The 15804-nt window shown below is 41.6% G+C and overlaps 1 protein-coding gene across 1 annotated transcript; it reads left to right on the forward strand.

Annotated features, from left to right (window-relative positions):
- Positions 1-13444: 13444 nt before the first annotated feature.
- On the forward strand, positions 13445-15464 carry LOC135699407 (uncharacterized). Its single transcript, XM_065219663.1, has 4 exons — positions 13445-14172; positions 14234-14953; positions 15020-15202; positions 15269-15464. Exons 1-4 carry the CDS (start codon positions 13445-13447, stop codon positions 15462-15464), a joined length of 1827 nt encoding a protein of 608 aa, XP_065075735.1.
- The last annotated feature ends 340 nt before the right edge of the window (positions 15465-15804 follow it).

The raw sequence follows: 15804 nt of genomic DNA on the forward strand, positions 1-15804 counted from the left end.
GACCGTGTGTATGAATGGATAAATGCGCGAGTACCTGCCCAGCGGGTTTGAGCGGTGCCAGGCGAAAAGCGAAATCGCCAAAACGCAATTTTGGCAGATTTGACAACTCTGCGTTGTAGCACAGTTTGCGTTGAGAAGAGGGCAGCCCTGAAAACACACTCCGGTGAACTGTTATACCCGGGATGAAAATGAAACATCGATTATGCACGCTATTTCTAAACTCTCCAAATTTGAGTAGAAACCACTTATATCGATCAGATCTCGACCAACCATTTCGTTAATTTTCTTTAATTTTCCATACATCGATCTTCAAAGCCATTCATATGAAAAATCGATAGCGACCGTCACCATTTCATGAATAATTGTAAAGATGCTAAAAGTCTAATCGCGAATCGTTTATATAGATCTTTCTCAAAATATTGCTCAATCGTTACCAATGTAAAAATATCGATTGTGTTGCCAGATCAAAATTTCGATTTCTGTTGGAAAATCAAAATATCAATACACAACTGCTGATTTTATTTGTGATTTGTTATCTGCATATAATGTCTAGTTTCGATCCCATGCCATCTGGGGTGTACTGATTTCTTTGTTGGTTGCTAATCCTCGGGTCCACGGCTGCTGTTGATAAGCTTATCAACGACAGGCAAACACACTCTAGTATGTGGTGTATTTTGAAAATGTAGAAATCAGTGCCAACATTTCAAAGGGGGGTAATTGCGTTTGTAAACAATGGCTTTAGCTGTCGATTTCTCGCAAATAAAAGCTCACTCATGAAAATTAATGACACTTAAAGGTAGATGAATGTTTCATCTATCAGCTAGCATTATTAATTTGGAGATGTAAGCTTTTATTTGCGAGAAATTGTCGGCTAAAGCCATTGTTTACAAAAACATTTACGCCCCTTTGAAATGTTGGTACTGAAATGATAATTTTATCACTGTTTTTATGAAATAAGCCTGTTTCCCAAACCCAGTCATCATAAACGAATACCACTTGGTTGCACATCATTCTGCATGAACCTGAAAAGATATAAATCAGCGCTGCTCTCCTGTATCTGCTCATAATTATTAACCGCTTCGGACGGCGTGGCACCAACAATCAATACGAAACTAACGATTTTAAATTGGCTCACTACCAGGCATGGAAAATCATTTGCATTCATTTCGTGCATTCATTTACATTCATTTGCCTCTAACTTTTTTCTTTAACAGCATTCCGCAAAATGATGTAAAGAAATTTTGTAGGTGTTGTTATAAGCTATAACTTTGGTTAACAAGTCAAACCCGTATCTCTAATGCATGACGAAGCAGAGCGAACAGAAGCCACTACTGTTTTTCAGTGAATGTATTTTACATTCACTGAAAAACAGTAACAAGTTCTGCCCGCTCTAGTTCACGATGCATAAGAGATACAGATTTGAGTTATGAGCAAAACTTGTAGCTAATAACAAAACCTACAAAAGCTCTTCCATTTATTTTGCGGAATACTGTTGTTGAAAAAAGTTAGAGGCGAATGAATGTAAATGAATGTATGAAATGAATGCAAATGATTTTCCATGCCTGCTCACTACTTGACTAGCCTATTGGTCCCAAGCAAATCGACTAACGCACCACCTTCTAGTATAAATTCCAGTACTACACTATGTTTATTTTGATTCGCTATGAAAGTTTGACAGATAAAATGAGGGGTTATTGGTTTTTCCTATGTTTCGAGGGGTGATTCGACAAGCTTGGGACCGAAGATAGTACCAGAACTGAGCAAAAAAGTTGAGCTCGTTTCTTCGGGACCTTCTGGTCTTAGAGTTACCTCTATGGTGGCACTAGGTCCTGCAGCAAGCAAGACCAAGTCAGCTGCCAAAGGTGGATCACGGCGTGTCCACCACAATGAGGAATGAGACTTGAAAAAACGTGCATGTAAAACCCCCTCCCCCTTAACAACCTTTCCCCCTCCCCCCTTAACATAACCCGAAAGAGACATGGACTTTGACGATCATTTTTTTTTCCGGGAAATAAATTTTAAGCAAACCACAATTATGTATAAACAATTAATTTTTTACATGCAGAGCCAACATTTTCAAAAAAAATTGCTCAACAGGAGACATACACTTGATGAATTACCAACAACTGACTATAAAATATATCTGATACCTCTATACATGAGTCCATCCTTTTTTCGATATTCTGCATAAAAGAAACGTTCTGCCCCGCCCCCATTCATAATAAAATGGCGGGAAATCCTGTCAGTTGTGGGGCTTAGAAAGTATGTTTTGTGCAGAATATGTAAAAAAGGAGGGTCTTCGGATGTTAACCTAAATGCATATATCATGCATCATAGATAGAGATAGATAGATAGGTTCTACGTCATACTGCGGTCGTGTCTAGGACACAACCCTTTAATTTTTTTTCTTTATTAAAGAGACTTTTAGCACAAACGAAGTGACAGACGACTAACTGGCGAAAAAATCCATTAAAATAATGTGGTTTTTTGTTTTGATTTGAACAAAATTGATTTTTTGTACAATGATTATTTGACAGTGTGCAAAGAGTGTATCATTTTGTCATTTTTTATGCATTTCAGTTTTGAGTAGAGTGAAAGAGATAGAACCAAAACATTCTAATACATTTGGTGAAAATGCTAGTACAATCCAGTAGTAGTGTTGCCATATGGTACAATCATAGAGGTAACTCTAAGACAAGAAGGTCCCGAAATAACGTGCTCAACTTTTTGGCTCAGCTCTGGTACTCTCTTTGGTCCCAAGCTAATCGATTCACCCCTCGAAAATCCACTAACCCCTCATTTTATCTGTCAAACAATCATAGTGAATCAAAACAAACATTGTGTAGTAGTAGAATTTCGACTAGAATGGGGTACGTTAATCGTTTGCTTGGGACCAATAGGCTAGTCAAGAAGTTGAGCCAATTTAAAATCGTTAGTTTCGTATTGATTGTTGGTACAATCCAGTAGCAGTGGTGTTGCCATGTGGTACACTGAAAAATTGAAATAGCAGGTTAGAGCAACCGTAACGGTACGCTGCTAAACTCATTTTAGCAGCCCTCATCATAACGCAGCTACCGTATCGGGGGTTGCCATACGAGTAACTAAAATAGCAGTCGGCTTCCCGGTGAGAAGCGCGTTACCAAATTTAGCAGCGCGATAGCAGCGCGGGAGAAAGGTTGCTATTCGTTGCTATCGTCCAAATGCTCACTACCGGTACGGACAAAGGCAAGTAAATTGATAACCGCGATAGCAGCGACCGGTGTGGAGAAGAGTGACTAAACTAAAATGAGAGCGCTGTGCGCTGTTAAGAGCAACCGTAACGGTCGTTGTCATTTGTGCGACTATTTTAACAGCGCACAGCGCTCTCATTTTAGTTTAGTCACTCTTCTCCACACCGGTCGCTGCTATCGCGGTTATCAATTTACTTGCCTTTGTCCGTACCGGTAGTGAGCATTTGGACGATAGCAACGAATAGCAACCTTTCTCCCGCGCTGCTATCGCGCTGCTAAATTTGGTAGCGCGCTTCTCACCGAGAAGCCGACTGCTATTTTAGTTACTCGTATGGCAACCCCCGATACGGTAGCTGCGCTATGATGAGGGCTGCTAAAATGAGTTTAGCAGCGTACCGTTACGGTTGCTCTAAAATAGTCGCGCAAATGACAACGACCGTTACGGTTGCTCTTAGTCACCAAAGTTTTCGAGCCGCTCCGTCTGTCACTTCGTTTGTGCTTTTAGCCTTGGGCTGGTTCGTCTCTGGGAATCCCAGATGGGGAATCCGCTATTTGAGGGGGGTGGGAATTCCAGAGGGAAATTACCCTAACAACATAGTTTGGATCCCAGAGGGGATTTCCGAAAAAGGGCGTGGGGCCCCAGAAACAGAGTTTTTAGCTACGGAGTTTTTAATTTGGTGGCCCTGGAAGGGAACCTCCGAGGGTGGGGCTCCGAAAGGGGTCCCTTAGTTGCTTAGTGGCTGTCTTAATACTGTCATTTTGTTGGAGAATTCCATTTTCGTTGCATTCGTCTGTATAGTTGCTGATGTGGGTGGTTGGTGTTGTGAGATTCAGGTTCCGAGTGTGATCTGGTATGGTGGTAATGATGATGATGATGGTGAGTTAGGTGATCAGATTAGATCGAACAGCTCAGCTTCCCGTAGGAAAGCTAGAAGGGCTGTAATTCTGGTAGGATCTTTACCGAGGGCATCGCTGATGCTTCTCGGGATGTCGTAGCGGGTTCTTGGTGCTTCGTATTTCGGACAGTGGCAGATAATGTGATCCACCGTTTGTGGAATTTGGCATCGATCACAGATCCTATTGAAAGGTCCGTCTCCCTTGTAGTTGATGTTTGTATGATGTGTTCGAAGTCGGGATACTATGACCTGCTCTCGATGTATCGGTGGGTCCGCCCACCTGGAGATGTCTGTTTTAATTTTCCTGATGGCAGGGGTTTAACCAAAGATGAATACTAAGATGAAACTGTCGAAAGAAATACTTTCTATTTTAGTGTCCTCTTTCACGATCCCTTTCATCCAATGAATACCCCCCGTATTCAAGGTAATTTTGTGGTTTCCTGCCCCCTCGGTAGAGATAAAATTTTGCGCTCATTTTTATCAAAACAATCACACCAAAATCATTGATGTCCCATTTTGTAATTACTCGATTAACAACTAATCGATTGTTTTTTGTTCGCTGTGCTGCTATTTTTCCACCAATGAGAGTGCAGCACATGTTTGAAGGTTGAAGGATTGGCACCAGCTCTGAATTGGTGTTTGATTGTGTGGTCGGTCAGAATCTTCGGCTTGTTCCAACCCCTCACTCCGACGCAGTAAACCTTGGATATTGAGGGGGGGGGGGGAGAGTCGGGTTGGATGCTTCCCTCAGTGAATTGTTCGTCTCCGTGAGGAGGGAATCTTCCTTGTCGTCTCCTGATGTCTGCTGGTAAAGTCCGACGGCTCGTTGGCAGATAGGTTTGGAGATGAAGCAATTAAAGGGGAGCAGTCGTCCTTCGATGCAAGCAGCTATTCCGGAGCTACCTGGCAAAAGACCCGAACAGATTCGGAGAGATTGTTGATAGACCGGCGCTAACTTTTCGATCAATCGGGGCATGGCAAGGAACGTAGCTTCGATTCCGTAGGTTAGGCGTGAGTTGATGATGGCTTTCGCCACGTTCAGTCGGGATCTTCGGTTGGCATTTGGATGTCTACCCGCTAGAGTTTTGAGCAGGTTCATACGCTGTTTGCATCCGTTTTTGACATCGTTGAAGTGTGTGTCGAAGGTGAGATGTCGGTCAAAGCAGACCCCGAGGATTCGAAACGGAATTAGGTCTTCTTTGATGCAGACTTTGGTGCTGAGGACTTGGTGTTTTATCGGACAGATGTGGGTGAATCCGCTCTTAGTAGCGAATAGCTGGAAGTCGGCCGCCGAGGTCCATGTCGATACGTAGGTGATGGCCTGAATAAGCTTTCTTCGCAGTGCCCTCACCGTTTTCTTGACAACCATTACGACGATGTCATCCGCGTTGACGAAGATGAAGATTCCAACTGGTAACCGTGTGAAGACATCGTTCATCCGAATGAGGAAAAGGGTAACGGCGATCACGGAACCCTGTGGTACCCCTATTTCCTCCTCGAATGTTTTGGATCGGCAGTTTCCAAGCGTGACTTGGAAGGTACGTTTGTACAAAAAGTTCTGGATAAATTTTAGAATGTGTCCCTTGAGTCCCCATTTCTTCAGCTGCCCGGTTGTATGCTTTGGACAGGTCGAGAGTGACCAGTTCTGCGTGAAGGTGTTTGGAAAATGTATCCTGAAGGGCCTCGCTTAGGGATCCGAAGTAGGTGCTGGTCCCGTGCCCCGGTCTAAATGCGTGTTGGCGGTGGTCTAGAAGATTACCTTCTTCCAGGAATCTGAGCAGTCTCCTGTTCACCATCCTCTCCATTATCTTCGATGCGCAGCATGTTAGGGAGTTCGGCCGGTACTTTTTATTTTGCTTTACCCTGCACTCAACTAAAAAATAATTTCATAATATCAGGCATAACATTTGATAACGGCACAAAAGCATTTGTAAACAAACTTTCTAAGGCCCTTTACACACTAACCAAAGTACACCCACGCAAACCAACAACATCATCGGATAGGGGCAACTATCACCTTTCCGAAAGTGGTATTGGTTTGCGTGGGCGTACCTTGGTTCGCGTGTAAAGGGCTTTAGAAAGTTTGTTTACAAATGCTTTTGTGCCGTTATCAAATGTTATGCCTGATATGTATGTTTATTTTAAACATGAGAGTCATGTTTAAAATAAACATATTTATTATTGTTCGCATAGCTGTCAAACCAAACACAAACAAATACGTTTATTTTCAAAACGAATGTTTTTGAAATAAACGTAACATTATTTTTATTTTAAACATTGATTTTACATGACTTCAAACATGTTTGACATCAACCTAATTTATGTTTATGGCCAGAACAAACTGAGTTTACATTTAAATTTACCACAAATATTTTTGTTTCGACGATAGTTTTTTCTGCGTGTGTTTACAATTTCTGGGCTCTGTTCTGTTGTTGCTCCAGAATTTCAGATCTGCAGAATGAAGTGAATAACGGGCAATGAGATACAGAGAGAGGTGAAGCAGATCGTGAAATATGGTTGTATTAGTAAACCAAAAAATCAACGTAAACGCAAGTAGTGACGTCACTAATTGCTTGTATCAAGCAAACGATTAACGTACCCTATTCTAGACGAAATTCCAGTACTACGCAATGTTTGTTTTGATTCGCTATGAAAGTTTGACTGATAAAATGAGGGGTTATTGGTTTTTCCTATGGTTCGAGGGGTGATTCGACAAGCTTGGGACCGAAGATAGGACCAGAGGTCAGCCAGAGGTGAGTCTTCCCTAATAAAAAATAACCATAAACGAACGACAACCCAAATCATTGAACTATTCCACAAATGGTTTGGATGATACCCAGAACACGTCGTTAAGCAAATTAACCATACAATTTTTATTAGGGTTATAGCGAATTCGTTTATTATTCAGTTCCAACCTGGATCGGGTATCAACCCGAATAGAAATTTACATTAGCCCAACGTTTGATTTTGATGTCTACATCAGCATCGAAATCAAATGTATGCCTGATGTCAAACATTAGGAAACATTATGATTTAGTTATATTTAAGCAACGTAACATGGTGTATACATCAGAAATTTTGGAACAAAATTTTGCCATTCTAATGTCGGTCTGACGTCAAAAATTTCAATCTATTGACATTAGAACCAAACGTTTTAAGGATGTTTTCAGATGTACAAAACGTTAGAACTAAACGTTGTTCGGATGTTTTTTAATGTAAACGTTTTCTGATGTTTTCTAATGTAGATGTTTCCTGATGTTAGAAACAAACGTTTTTGGATGTTTTCAGATGTAAAAAACGTTAGAACTAAACGTTTTTCGGATGTTTTTATATGTAAACGTTTTCTGATGTTTTCTAATGTAGAGGTTTCCTGATGTTAGAATCAAACGTTTTTCGGTTGTTTTCGGATGTAAAAAACGTTAGAACTAAACGTTGTTCGGATGTTTTTATATGTAAATGTATTCTGATGTTTTCTAACGTAGATGCCTCCCGATGCTGGAACCAAACTTTTTTTGGATGTTTTCGGATGTACACAACGTTAGAACTAAACGTTGTTCGGATGTTTTCAATTATACTTCGTGTTTGATGTTCTCTGATGTTTTCAGATGTACAAAACGTTTAAAGTAAACGTTGTTTGAATGTTTTCAAATGTAGATGTTTACTAATGTTTTTAGATATACAAAACACTAGAATCTTACTTTTCAAATGCTTTCAATTATATTTACAACACATTAGAATTAGAAACATGATCGTGTAAACACTACACACGCTTGTTGTTAGATTACATCATAAAAATGCGTACATAACAGTCAATGCTGAAGCTCCCGTTTCCCACCAGTCAGTTAACTGACCTTAGCTAACCTAATATCATTGCGGCAACTCTCTATGCGGCAGGGGAACTATGCCATTAGCGCGCTAAGAGTTGTTAGACCACTGACATAGGCGCCTATTCGTGGGTGACGAGGCACTTGGTGACATTACAGCGAGCTTGGCGATTGTTATAGCATTTTTGAGTGAACTACCAGACAATCATGACAATGTGATCGCTGCGCCTCCAGATCTCCCTTTAAATCGACCCACTGTGCCAATTTGTCAATAATGCATGACACTTTGGACGGGGTTGCTGGCTTGTTTGGTCCACTGTTCGGATATACAAGTGGCAAGCCTTCCCCTTCACGGATCGCTCCAAAAATTGCTGCAAACGAACTGCAAATATATAATAAACAAAATTATTGTGCATGAAAAATATGACAATGGACAATGCTCGAGGAGCACTGGGAGTTTTCGAACGACGCGTGCTTAGGACCATCTTTGGCAGAGGGTATATGAAAATGGTGAATGGAGTAGAAGAATCAAGATAGAGCTGGAATTAGGGCGTAACAGCCTTTGTAAACAATGACTTCTCTTGTTGATTTCTCGGAATTCAAGACACGCCTACACAAACCAACATATCCATCGGGTAGTAGAAGTCTTTCTCTAATCGATGGTGATGTCGATTCGCCTTGGAGAGCCATGACTTCCGCGAAATCATCGAGAGAAGTCATTGATTACAAAAGCTGTTACGCCCTAGTTCCAGCTCTATTTAGGAATGAACCACGAACTGGCGTAACTTTATGGCGAACCCAATATCCAGAAAGTCGCTAAAAGTGGAAGATTGTACCCTTCCACGGGCGGGACACGTTGTAAGAATGCCGGACAACAATCCCGCAAAAATGGTGTTTTCCTCAAATCCGGCCGGTACAAGACGCAGAAAAGCACAGCGTGCTATGTGGTTAGACCAAGTGGAGTAAGATGTAGGAAGTGTGGGACGCTCGAGAAATTGGAGACAAGCAACCAGGGACCGAGTTAGTTGGCGCAACTTGTTATACAGGTTAGGTTCCGAGGGACGTCGGATCAGCAAAAGTAAAGTAAGTATACAGACAAACAGACATAAAACTCGCAAGATGTTCATCGAACAAGCATTTATCGGTCAATTTAAAAGTATCTTAGTTGGTAGTACCGCCACCTGTGGCGCGCATAGTCAATTCCCTTGCGTTTGACGTTTCCACACTACCGCCATCTGTTCAGCGTACTACCCACCACAGTGTACTCAACAGAGGGCGGTAATGTTTTAACGACGATGTTTTACAGTGAGAAATATTCAATGTGTTATGTCTGTTTGTCTGTGGTAAGTATCTTATACGTTGGCTAAATTGTTATCCAAACTGCCTAAAAGTTCGAAGAATAGTTATTAGATAGTACAGAATTCTAAATTGGCATTATTTATGAAAAATTTACATTAGAATTCTTAAATCTCAGTCTTTCCCTGATTGCGAACCACACTTTAAATTTTATATAAACTTGCGACCCATCTTGTGTACCATCATAAGGCTTGATGAAACTTATTCTGCCCGGAAACATGTTTTTTCGGAATTATGAAGTCATTATAGGGTTAACTACCCCATTTTCGGCCTATTAAGCACAACCCGCACTTAGTCCTTCTTTATCTAGCGTAGTTTAGCACCAAACGGAATGTTATTATTACTGATGGCTTCCAAATTTATTTACCTATCCGTATGTACCGTAAGATTTGATAAAGAGAAACCAATCGTTGAGATATTGTCAAAAGTCTAACACTGCTTCTTGACACCAAACTCGGCCTACGGATTCTAAACTCGTCCTAGCGCATTGAAACGCCATTGAAACGCCAATGAATTCACTTCGGCCTATCGGATGAAGATTAAACATTGTATTAATCATTGTATGTAGTCTACACTGGCTTGACGAAATGGAAATAAAGAATAAAGAATGAAGATAAAAATTGATTCGGTCGGAGCGCTTCTTTTGTTTTTGGGAATAATGGGTGCAAACGTTCATATCACGTGTTCTCATTGACTTCGTTCCGTAGCTTATTAACTAAAGTATCGTACCAAATGCATAATTGAATTGACGAACTCTGAAATAATGGATTTCTATTGAAGTTTTCTGCTCGATAGGCCCAAAACGGGCGATTAGGCCGAAGTAGTTCTCTACCCTACGTTATTATGACATTTTGTATTTTTAAGTTACAAGAGGACGTTGCAAAGGATGAGTTTGACGTATGAAACCTGTGCATTTAGTTTTCAGAGAGTCGCAATCAGCGAATTATTCATTAAATCACTTATGGCTGTAAGCTAAAATCGGTATTATCCTCGGATTATATCCCGATCAAGAATGTCCGGCTGCTTTTATGTCGACATCAGAGTTATTCAACACGATGCTATGCAAACAATACGCAGATCATCCAAACAGGGACGGTATTAAAAGTTAATCCGAGTTGGAGCTTACCGCCATTATTGCGGCTCTCTGAATCCAATATTAATAGGTTGAAAAAATGGTTTAAAAATGGAACCTAAATCCAAAATTTCATAAATTTTGGTTCACATGAACTATGATAAATCAGTGTTATTACATTTGCAAACATCACCATTTTAGCGGCCCCCGCCATAGAGCGAACTGTCATTCAAAAGGATATTAATGTCATCTAAAGCAATTTATCGACCATTTAAATCTTGGTTTACAAATCGAGATGAATGTCTATGGGAACGATAAAAATATATTTGTGCTCAGAAAACGAAGCTCGTTCAGATGATGTATAAAAAATTTGTTTGTTTTTCGAAATTATACAACCCAATTCCAGGTTTTCCACACGAAACGATAACTAATGGATACGTATTCGGTTTCCCCATAGGGATACGTATTCGGTTTCCCCATCAGGATACGTATTCGGTTTCCCCATCAGGATCCGTATTCGGTTTCCCCATCGAGATTCGTATTCGGTTTCCCCATCAGGATCCGTATTCGGTTTCCCCATCAGGATTCGTATTCGATTTCCCCATCGGGATCCGTATTCGGTTTCCCCATCGGGATCCGTCTACGAAATCCCCATCGGGATCCGTATTCGGTTTCCCCATTGGGACCCGTATTCGGTTTTCCCATCGGGATCCGTATTCGGTTTTCCCATCGGGATCCGTATTCGGTTTCCCCATCGGGATCCGTATTCGGTTTCCCCGTCGGGATCCGTCTACGGAATCCCCATCGGGATCCGTATTCGGTTTCCCCATTGGGACCCGTATTCGGTTTTCCCATCGGGATCCGTATTCGGTTTCCCCATTGGGACCCGTATTCGGTTTTCCCATCGGGATCCGTATTCGGTTTTCCCATCGGGATCCGTATTCGGTTTCCCCGTCGGGATCCGTCTACGGAATCCTCGTCGGGATCCGTCTACGGAATCCCCATCGGGATCCGTATTCGGTTTCCCCATTGGGACCCGTATTCGGTTTTCCCATCGGGATCCGTATTCGGTTTCCCCATCGGGATCCGTCTACGGAATCCCCATCGGGCTCCGTTTACGGAACCCGTCATCGGGCTTGTAGCTTTTAGTAAAAAAATACACTGACTAACCTGCAAAGAGATCTGGCTGCAAACTCCCCGCCCGGGATCCAGCTTCGGATTCCCTACCGGGATTCGGCTGGGACTGGTACCGGTACACTTTCCTAAAAAAAAAAAATAATTACATTACATTAAATTAATAAATTCACATTTACTTACCAGAAAAACATTGCATCGCCACCAAAACTCGCGACGGACACATTATTGGCACTTTCCCGGGCACTTCGTAAACAAATCAAACTTTTCCCACTGCGAAAAAAAACTGTACACGGCCAATGAGACCAACGCAAATTTGAGTACAGTGTATTCAATATCGAACAAAGTGCAGGATGAGTAAATTTGCCGCATGTTTTCCTGTGGAAAACCTCAATAATCTGCCCTAAAATAAGGAAAATTTACGAGAATCCAGATAATCCAATCTTTGCTTTTCTCATATTCGGAACATGAGGGAAATTAATTCAAAACTGAGTTCCTACACTTTTTGCGATTTATGAGTGAACTAACCTCAAATTAGGGTCGTTCTCATTCGCCGTGTAGTGCTGACTCAGGACAAAACAAACTTTGCAAACTGAGACTTCCACTTCTTCGAACTAATTATAGCATAGGGAGCGCTATTTACGGCTTGCAGCTAGTGTTCAACCGAGTAGCGTCGATGTTCGATTTCCACTTGACACGGAATATGCTTCGCCGAAGATTCTCTGCCTTTTTTGCTGACCGAAGGCGCTTGATACCCAACAGCTAAGTGTAAAATTTAAGACTTATAAATTTTTAGTAACTTGACAATGCTTTCCAAGTTATTTTCGTTTGTAACTGTAGTAACTGTAGTATATGTATGTCGTCTGTATAATCTGTATTTTTTACAACACATCATTGGGACTATTTCTAGTCTGTTGATGCAACCATAACAAATAAACAAATAAACAAATAAGCATGCGGCGAGAGACCGAGGGACAACAATTTACATCGTGATGAACTTTGATTCTAATGTAACGTTTGGTTCTGTTGTCATTGGATGTATTCTGATGTTTTATGCGTGCAACAAATTACATCGTGATGATGTTTGATTCTAATGTAACGTTAGGTTCTGTTGTCATTGGATGTATTCTGATGTTTTATGCGTGCAACAAATTACATCGTGATGAAGTTTGATTCTAATGTAACGTTAGGTTCTGTTGTCATTGGATGTATTCTGATGTTTTATGCGTGCAACAAATTACATCGTGATGATGTTTGATTCTAATGTAACGTTTGAGGCTAATGTATTTTTATGTACTTGGACGTCACACTGAAGTCTGAATACATTAAGGTTACAGCAATACACGTTAAAATTTAATGTATTGAAGATGTCTGCTGATGTTTCCTACATTACAATTTCTATTCGGGAAGATTGGGTCTGCTTGTTTTCTGACAAACGTCAGTTTGCTCGTTTGTTTTTAAAACCTAGCTCAGGTTGAGGTTCGCACTGACAAAAAGTTCGGTTTCGGTTTCCAGTTCCAACCCCGATAATAAACGAATTCGCTATAGAGATTGCTGACGTTTATTGCACGCACACTACGTCACGTATACGTATACGCAAAATGTTTTCATCGGGAAAAAAAACTTCATGGCGGAAAATTTTCCCGATGAAAACAAATCACTGACACAATCACACTTTAGCAATCTCTATTAGAGTTACCTCTATGGTTTTACTCACACAACTTAACCGATTACTTCACCTCGGAATCCAGCTCATTGAATAACGGGATCGTATATATTATAACAGTTTTCTTTGTCAAATCAAGTTCATCTCTTATGACCATTCTTTGTTGGTTATGTGCAGTGATAAGAACGTGCCTGGTGTTGTTCGTAATTTCTGTCTAAACATTTTCCATCCATTATCGATCAAATACAGCTAAAACGAATTTAACGATGGCATCCGCCTCCGACCCGGTGATCTGCACGAACTGCTCCGCGGTAACCCTTGCAGAATCCGTAGCGCTGTGCACCGGATGTGACAAGTCCTGCTGCAGCAAGTGTTCCCGGGAACCGAGTGATTCCGTGTCGCTGTTCAGTGTACCGCACATTCTGTGCCTGGCGTGCTACCGCGACCGTCGACAAAAGGAGGGCATCGTCACTTGTCCGTTGCATCCAGAACGGACTCTGGATCTGTACTGTTTGACCTGCAATCTGCAGATTTGCTATGACTGTTTTGTCCTGCTACCGGAACACAAACGACATACGATCGATACGGTCGAGGTCATCTATCGCCAAAAGCTGTTGGAAACGGTTGAAAAGTTCCGGAAAATTCCTCAGCGGTTGAAACTGATTGATTGGGAAGCGATTCGGCAGGTCGATGATAATCTAAAGATTGTGCAGAATGTTGAACAGAACATCCTGAATGAGATTCAACAGTTGATTCGCAACCGGACGGCCGTGATGCTGGGGAAGACGGCCGAGAAGAAAAGAACTCTAATAGGAATCAAGGAATACGTTTTGCAGATGGAACTGCAAAACCGACAGATGCTGCAGCAGATCAGGGATTTGAATACGAGCGATTTCCTGAGACAGCAGGAAATGCTCAACGAAAGGTGCGAACGCATCTTGAATGACGTCGAACAGCTGCAGGTGCAATCGGTAACTTGGGATGATATCCAATGGTATGAATGATTGTGAATGAGATTTTGCGATTCCTTTCAAACCGGGTTTATTTCTTTGCAGCGATCTACTTCCAGCGTGCACACTAGAGCCGATCGTTCTCAACGTTCCGCTTGATGGGGACCAAAGCAACAAACGTGTTCCGTTCCAGTTAGAAGACGACTGTGGCATTCAATGGATAACGATCTGTCATATTCGGGCTACGTCAATAGTTTTAGAGATGTATCCGAATCTATTGGTGGGAGATTTCAACTTTCGTGCCGTTGTGGAAATATCCCATTTGAATCAAATGAAAATGACTAGTAAGACGTTTACATTCCGTGAAAAGCTGCTGCCAACGGAGCTGATTCCGTTAGATGAGCTGCAGAATAGCGGATTTCTTTCCAAGGCGGGCGATTTGCGGTTGAAGATCGGCATCCGTTCGGAGAACATAGTCGAAGAAAATATTCTGGTAAAAAAACTGCTGCTAGAACAACGGAAGGCAACTGGTCATTTGCAAATGGAACTGGCCGCAGTAAAGGATCAGAATTTTATTCAACAAGGAGACATGATGCGTTCGAGTTGCGAAATGAAACGTTTGAAAGACTTGTACGAAACACAAACAATGGTATTCAAACGACAGATCAAAGAGTTGAAACTAGCAGCCGATGAAAGACCATCCACTCCGGGTAGTTCGGTTAATGTTCCGCTGACGCCGACCGAAGTGGACAAACAGAAGCTAAACGCTGATCTGAAACGACTTCAAGCGAAGCTGGAATCTATGCAAATCGCTATGAAATCGATGTAATGGCCGTTCAGCATTTTTTTTTATCATCTTCCGATTCTAATAACATGGTTCCTGTTTTCCAGGAATCCGTACGCCATCGGTAGTTTCGAAATCTATAGATGCTCTAAAGATAACAAATTTTATTCACCACAATTGACGGCCTACAACGGAGTTACGATCTATGTGATTGTTCAACCGAATTTCTCCGCCGAGAGCAAGTCGGACGTCAACGCCTACATTTGCCTGGCCAAGGGAGCGAGGAATAAGTTCATATCATTACAACATTTGGTAAAATCCAACTCTGCAACGGGTTTTCTTTTGCTTTCTCATAGGTGTCAAATCTTCCTGGAAGTGCTCAACGAGTGCGAAGAGGCCAACATCCGGGAGGATCGCGTGTTTGACTTTTCCAAGGGAACCAGTTTTACGTGGAAAAGCGTCATCAGCCACTATGCGTTGTACCGCGACGAAGGTTTTCTCGTCAATGATCACCTGAAGATCAAGTTTGGACTGAGACCTCTGCTCGAGTAAAGACGACGGTTTCTGGCATCGGAATGCCATCGATATGAAGCAGGATTCCTCGTTCGGAGTTCGGAACTCAGTTACTTTTCTTTTACACTGTTTGACCACATCTAATGTTGTCTGAATTTTTTGAATTTCGTTCGATGTTATTTTCTTTGCTTTTTTTTAAATACAATGACAATTTAACAAATTGAGAGTGGTTTTATGTAGGTTCGCAAAATGCCTTCGAATTCTGATGTGGCTAGATAAGGTATGAGAAACCGTGATTTTAAGTTGTTCGGCAAACAGGAAACGATAGTTTTGGAAAGACAGGAGCGTTCTTCAAGGAGCTTAATTTGCAGGTCTAATA

The sequence above is a fragment of the Ochlerotatus camptorhynchus genome, unplaced genomic scaffold, assembly GCF_037179485.1.
Source record: "Ochlerotatus camptorhynchus isolate MF236.1 unplaced genomic scaffold, CSIRO-AGI_Acam_v1.1 ptg000108l, whole genome shotgun sequence".
Classification (NCBI taxonomy): domain Eukaryota; kingdom Metazoa; phylum Arthropoda; class Insecta; order Diptera; family Culicidae; genus Ochlerotatus; species Ochlerotatus camptorhynchus.

Coding starts and splice junctions, on each gene's coding strand:
- LOC135699407 (XM_065219663.1), top strand. CDS start 13,445: ATGGCATCCGCCTCCGACCCGGTGATCTGCACGAACTGCTCCGCGGTA. Junction 14,173..14,233: donor ACTTGGGATGATATCCAATG/GTATGAATGATT, acceptor ATTTCTTTGCAG/CGATCTACTTCCAGCGTGCA. Junction 14,954..15,019: donor CAAATCGCTATGAAATCGAT/GTAATGGCCGTT, acceptor CCTGTTTTCCAG/GAATCCGTACGCCATCGGTA.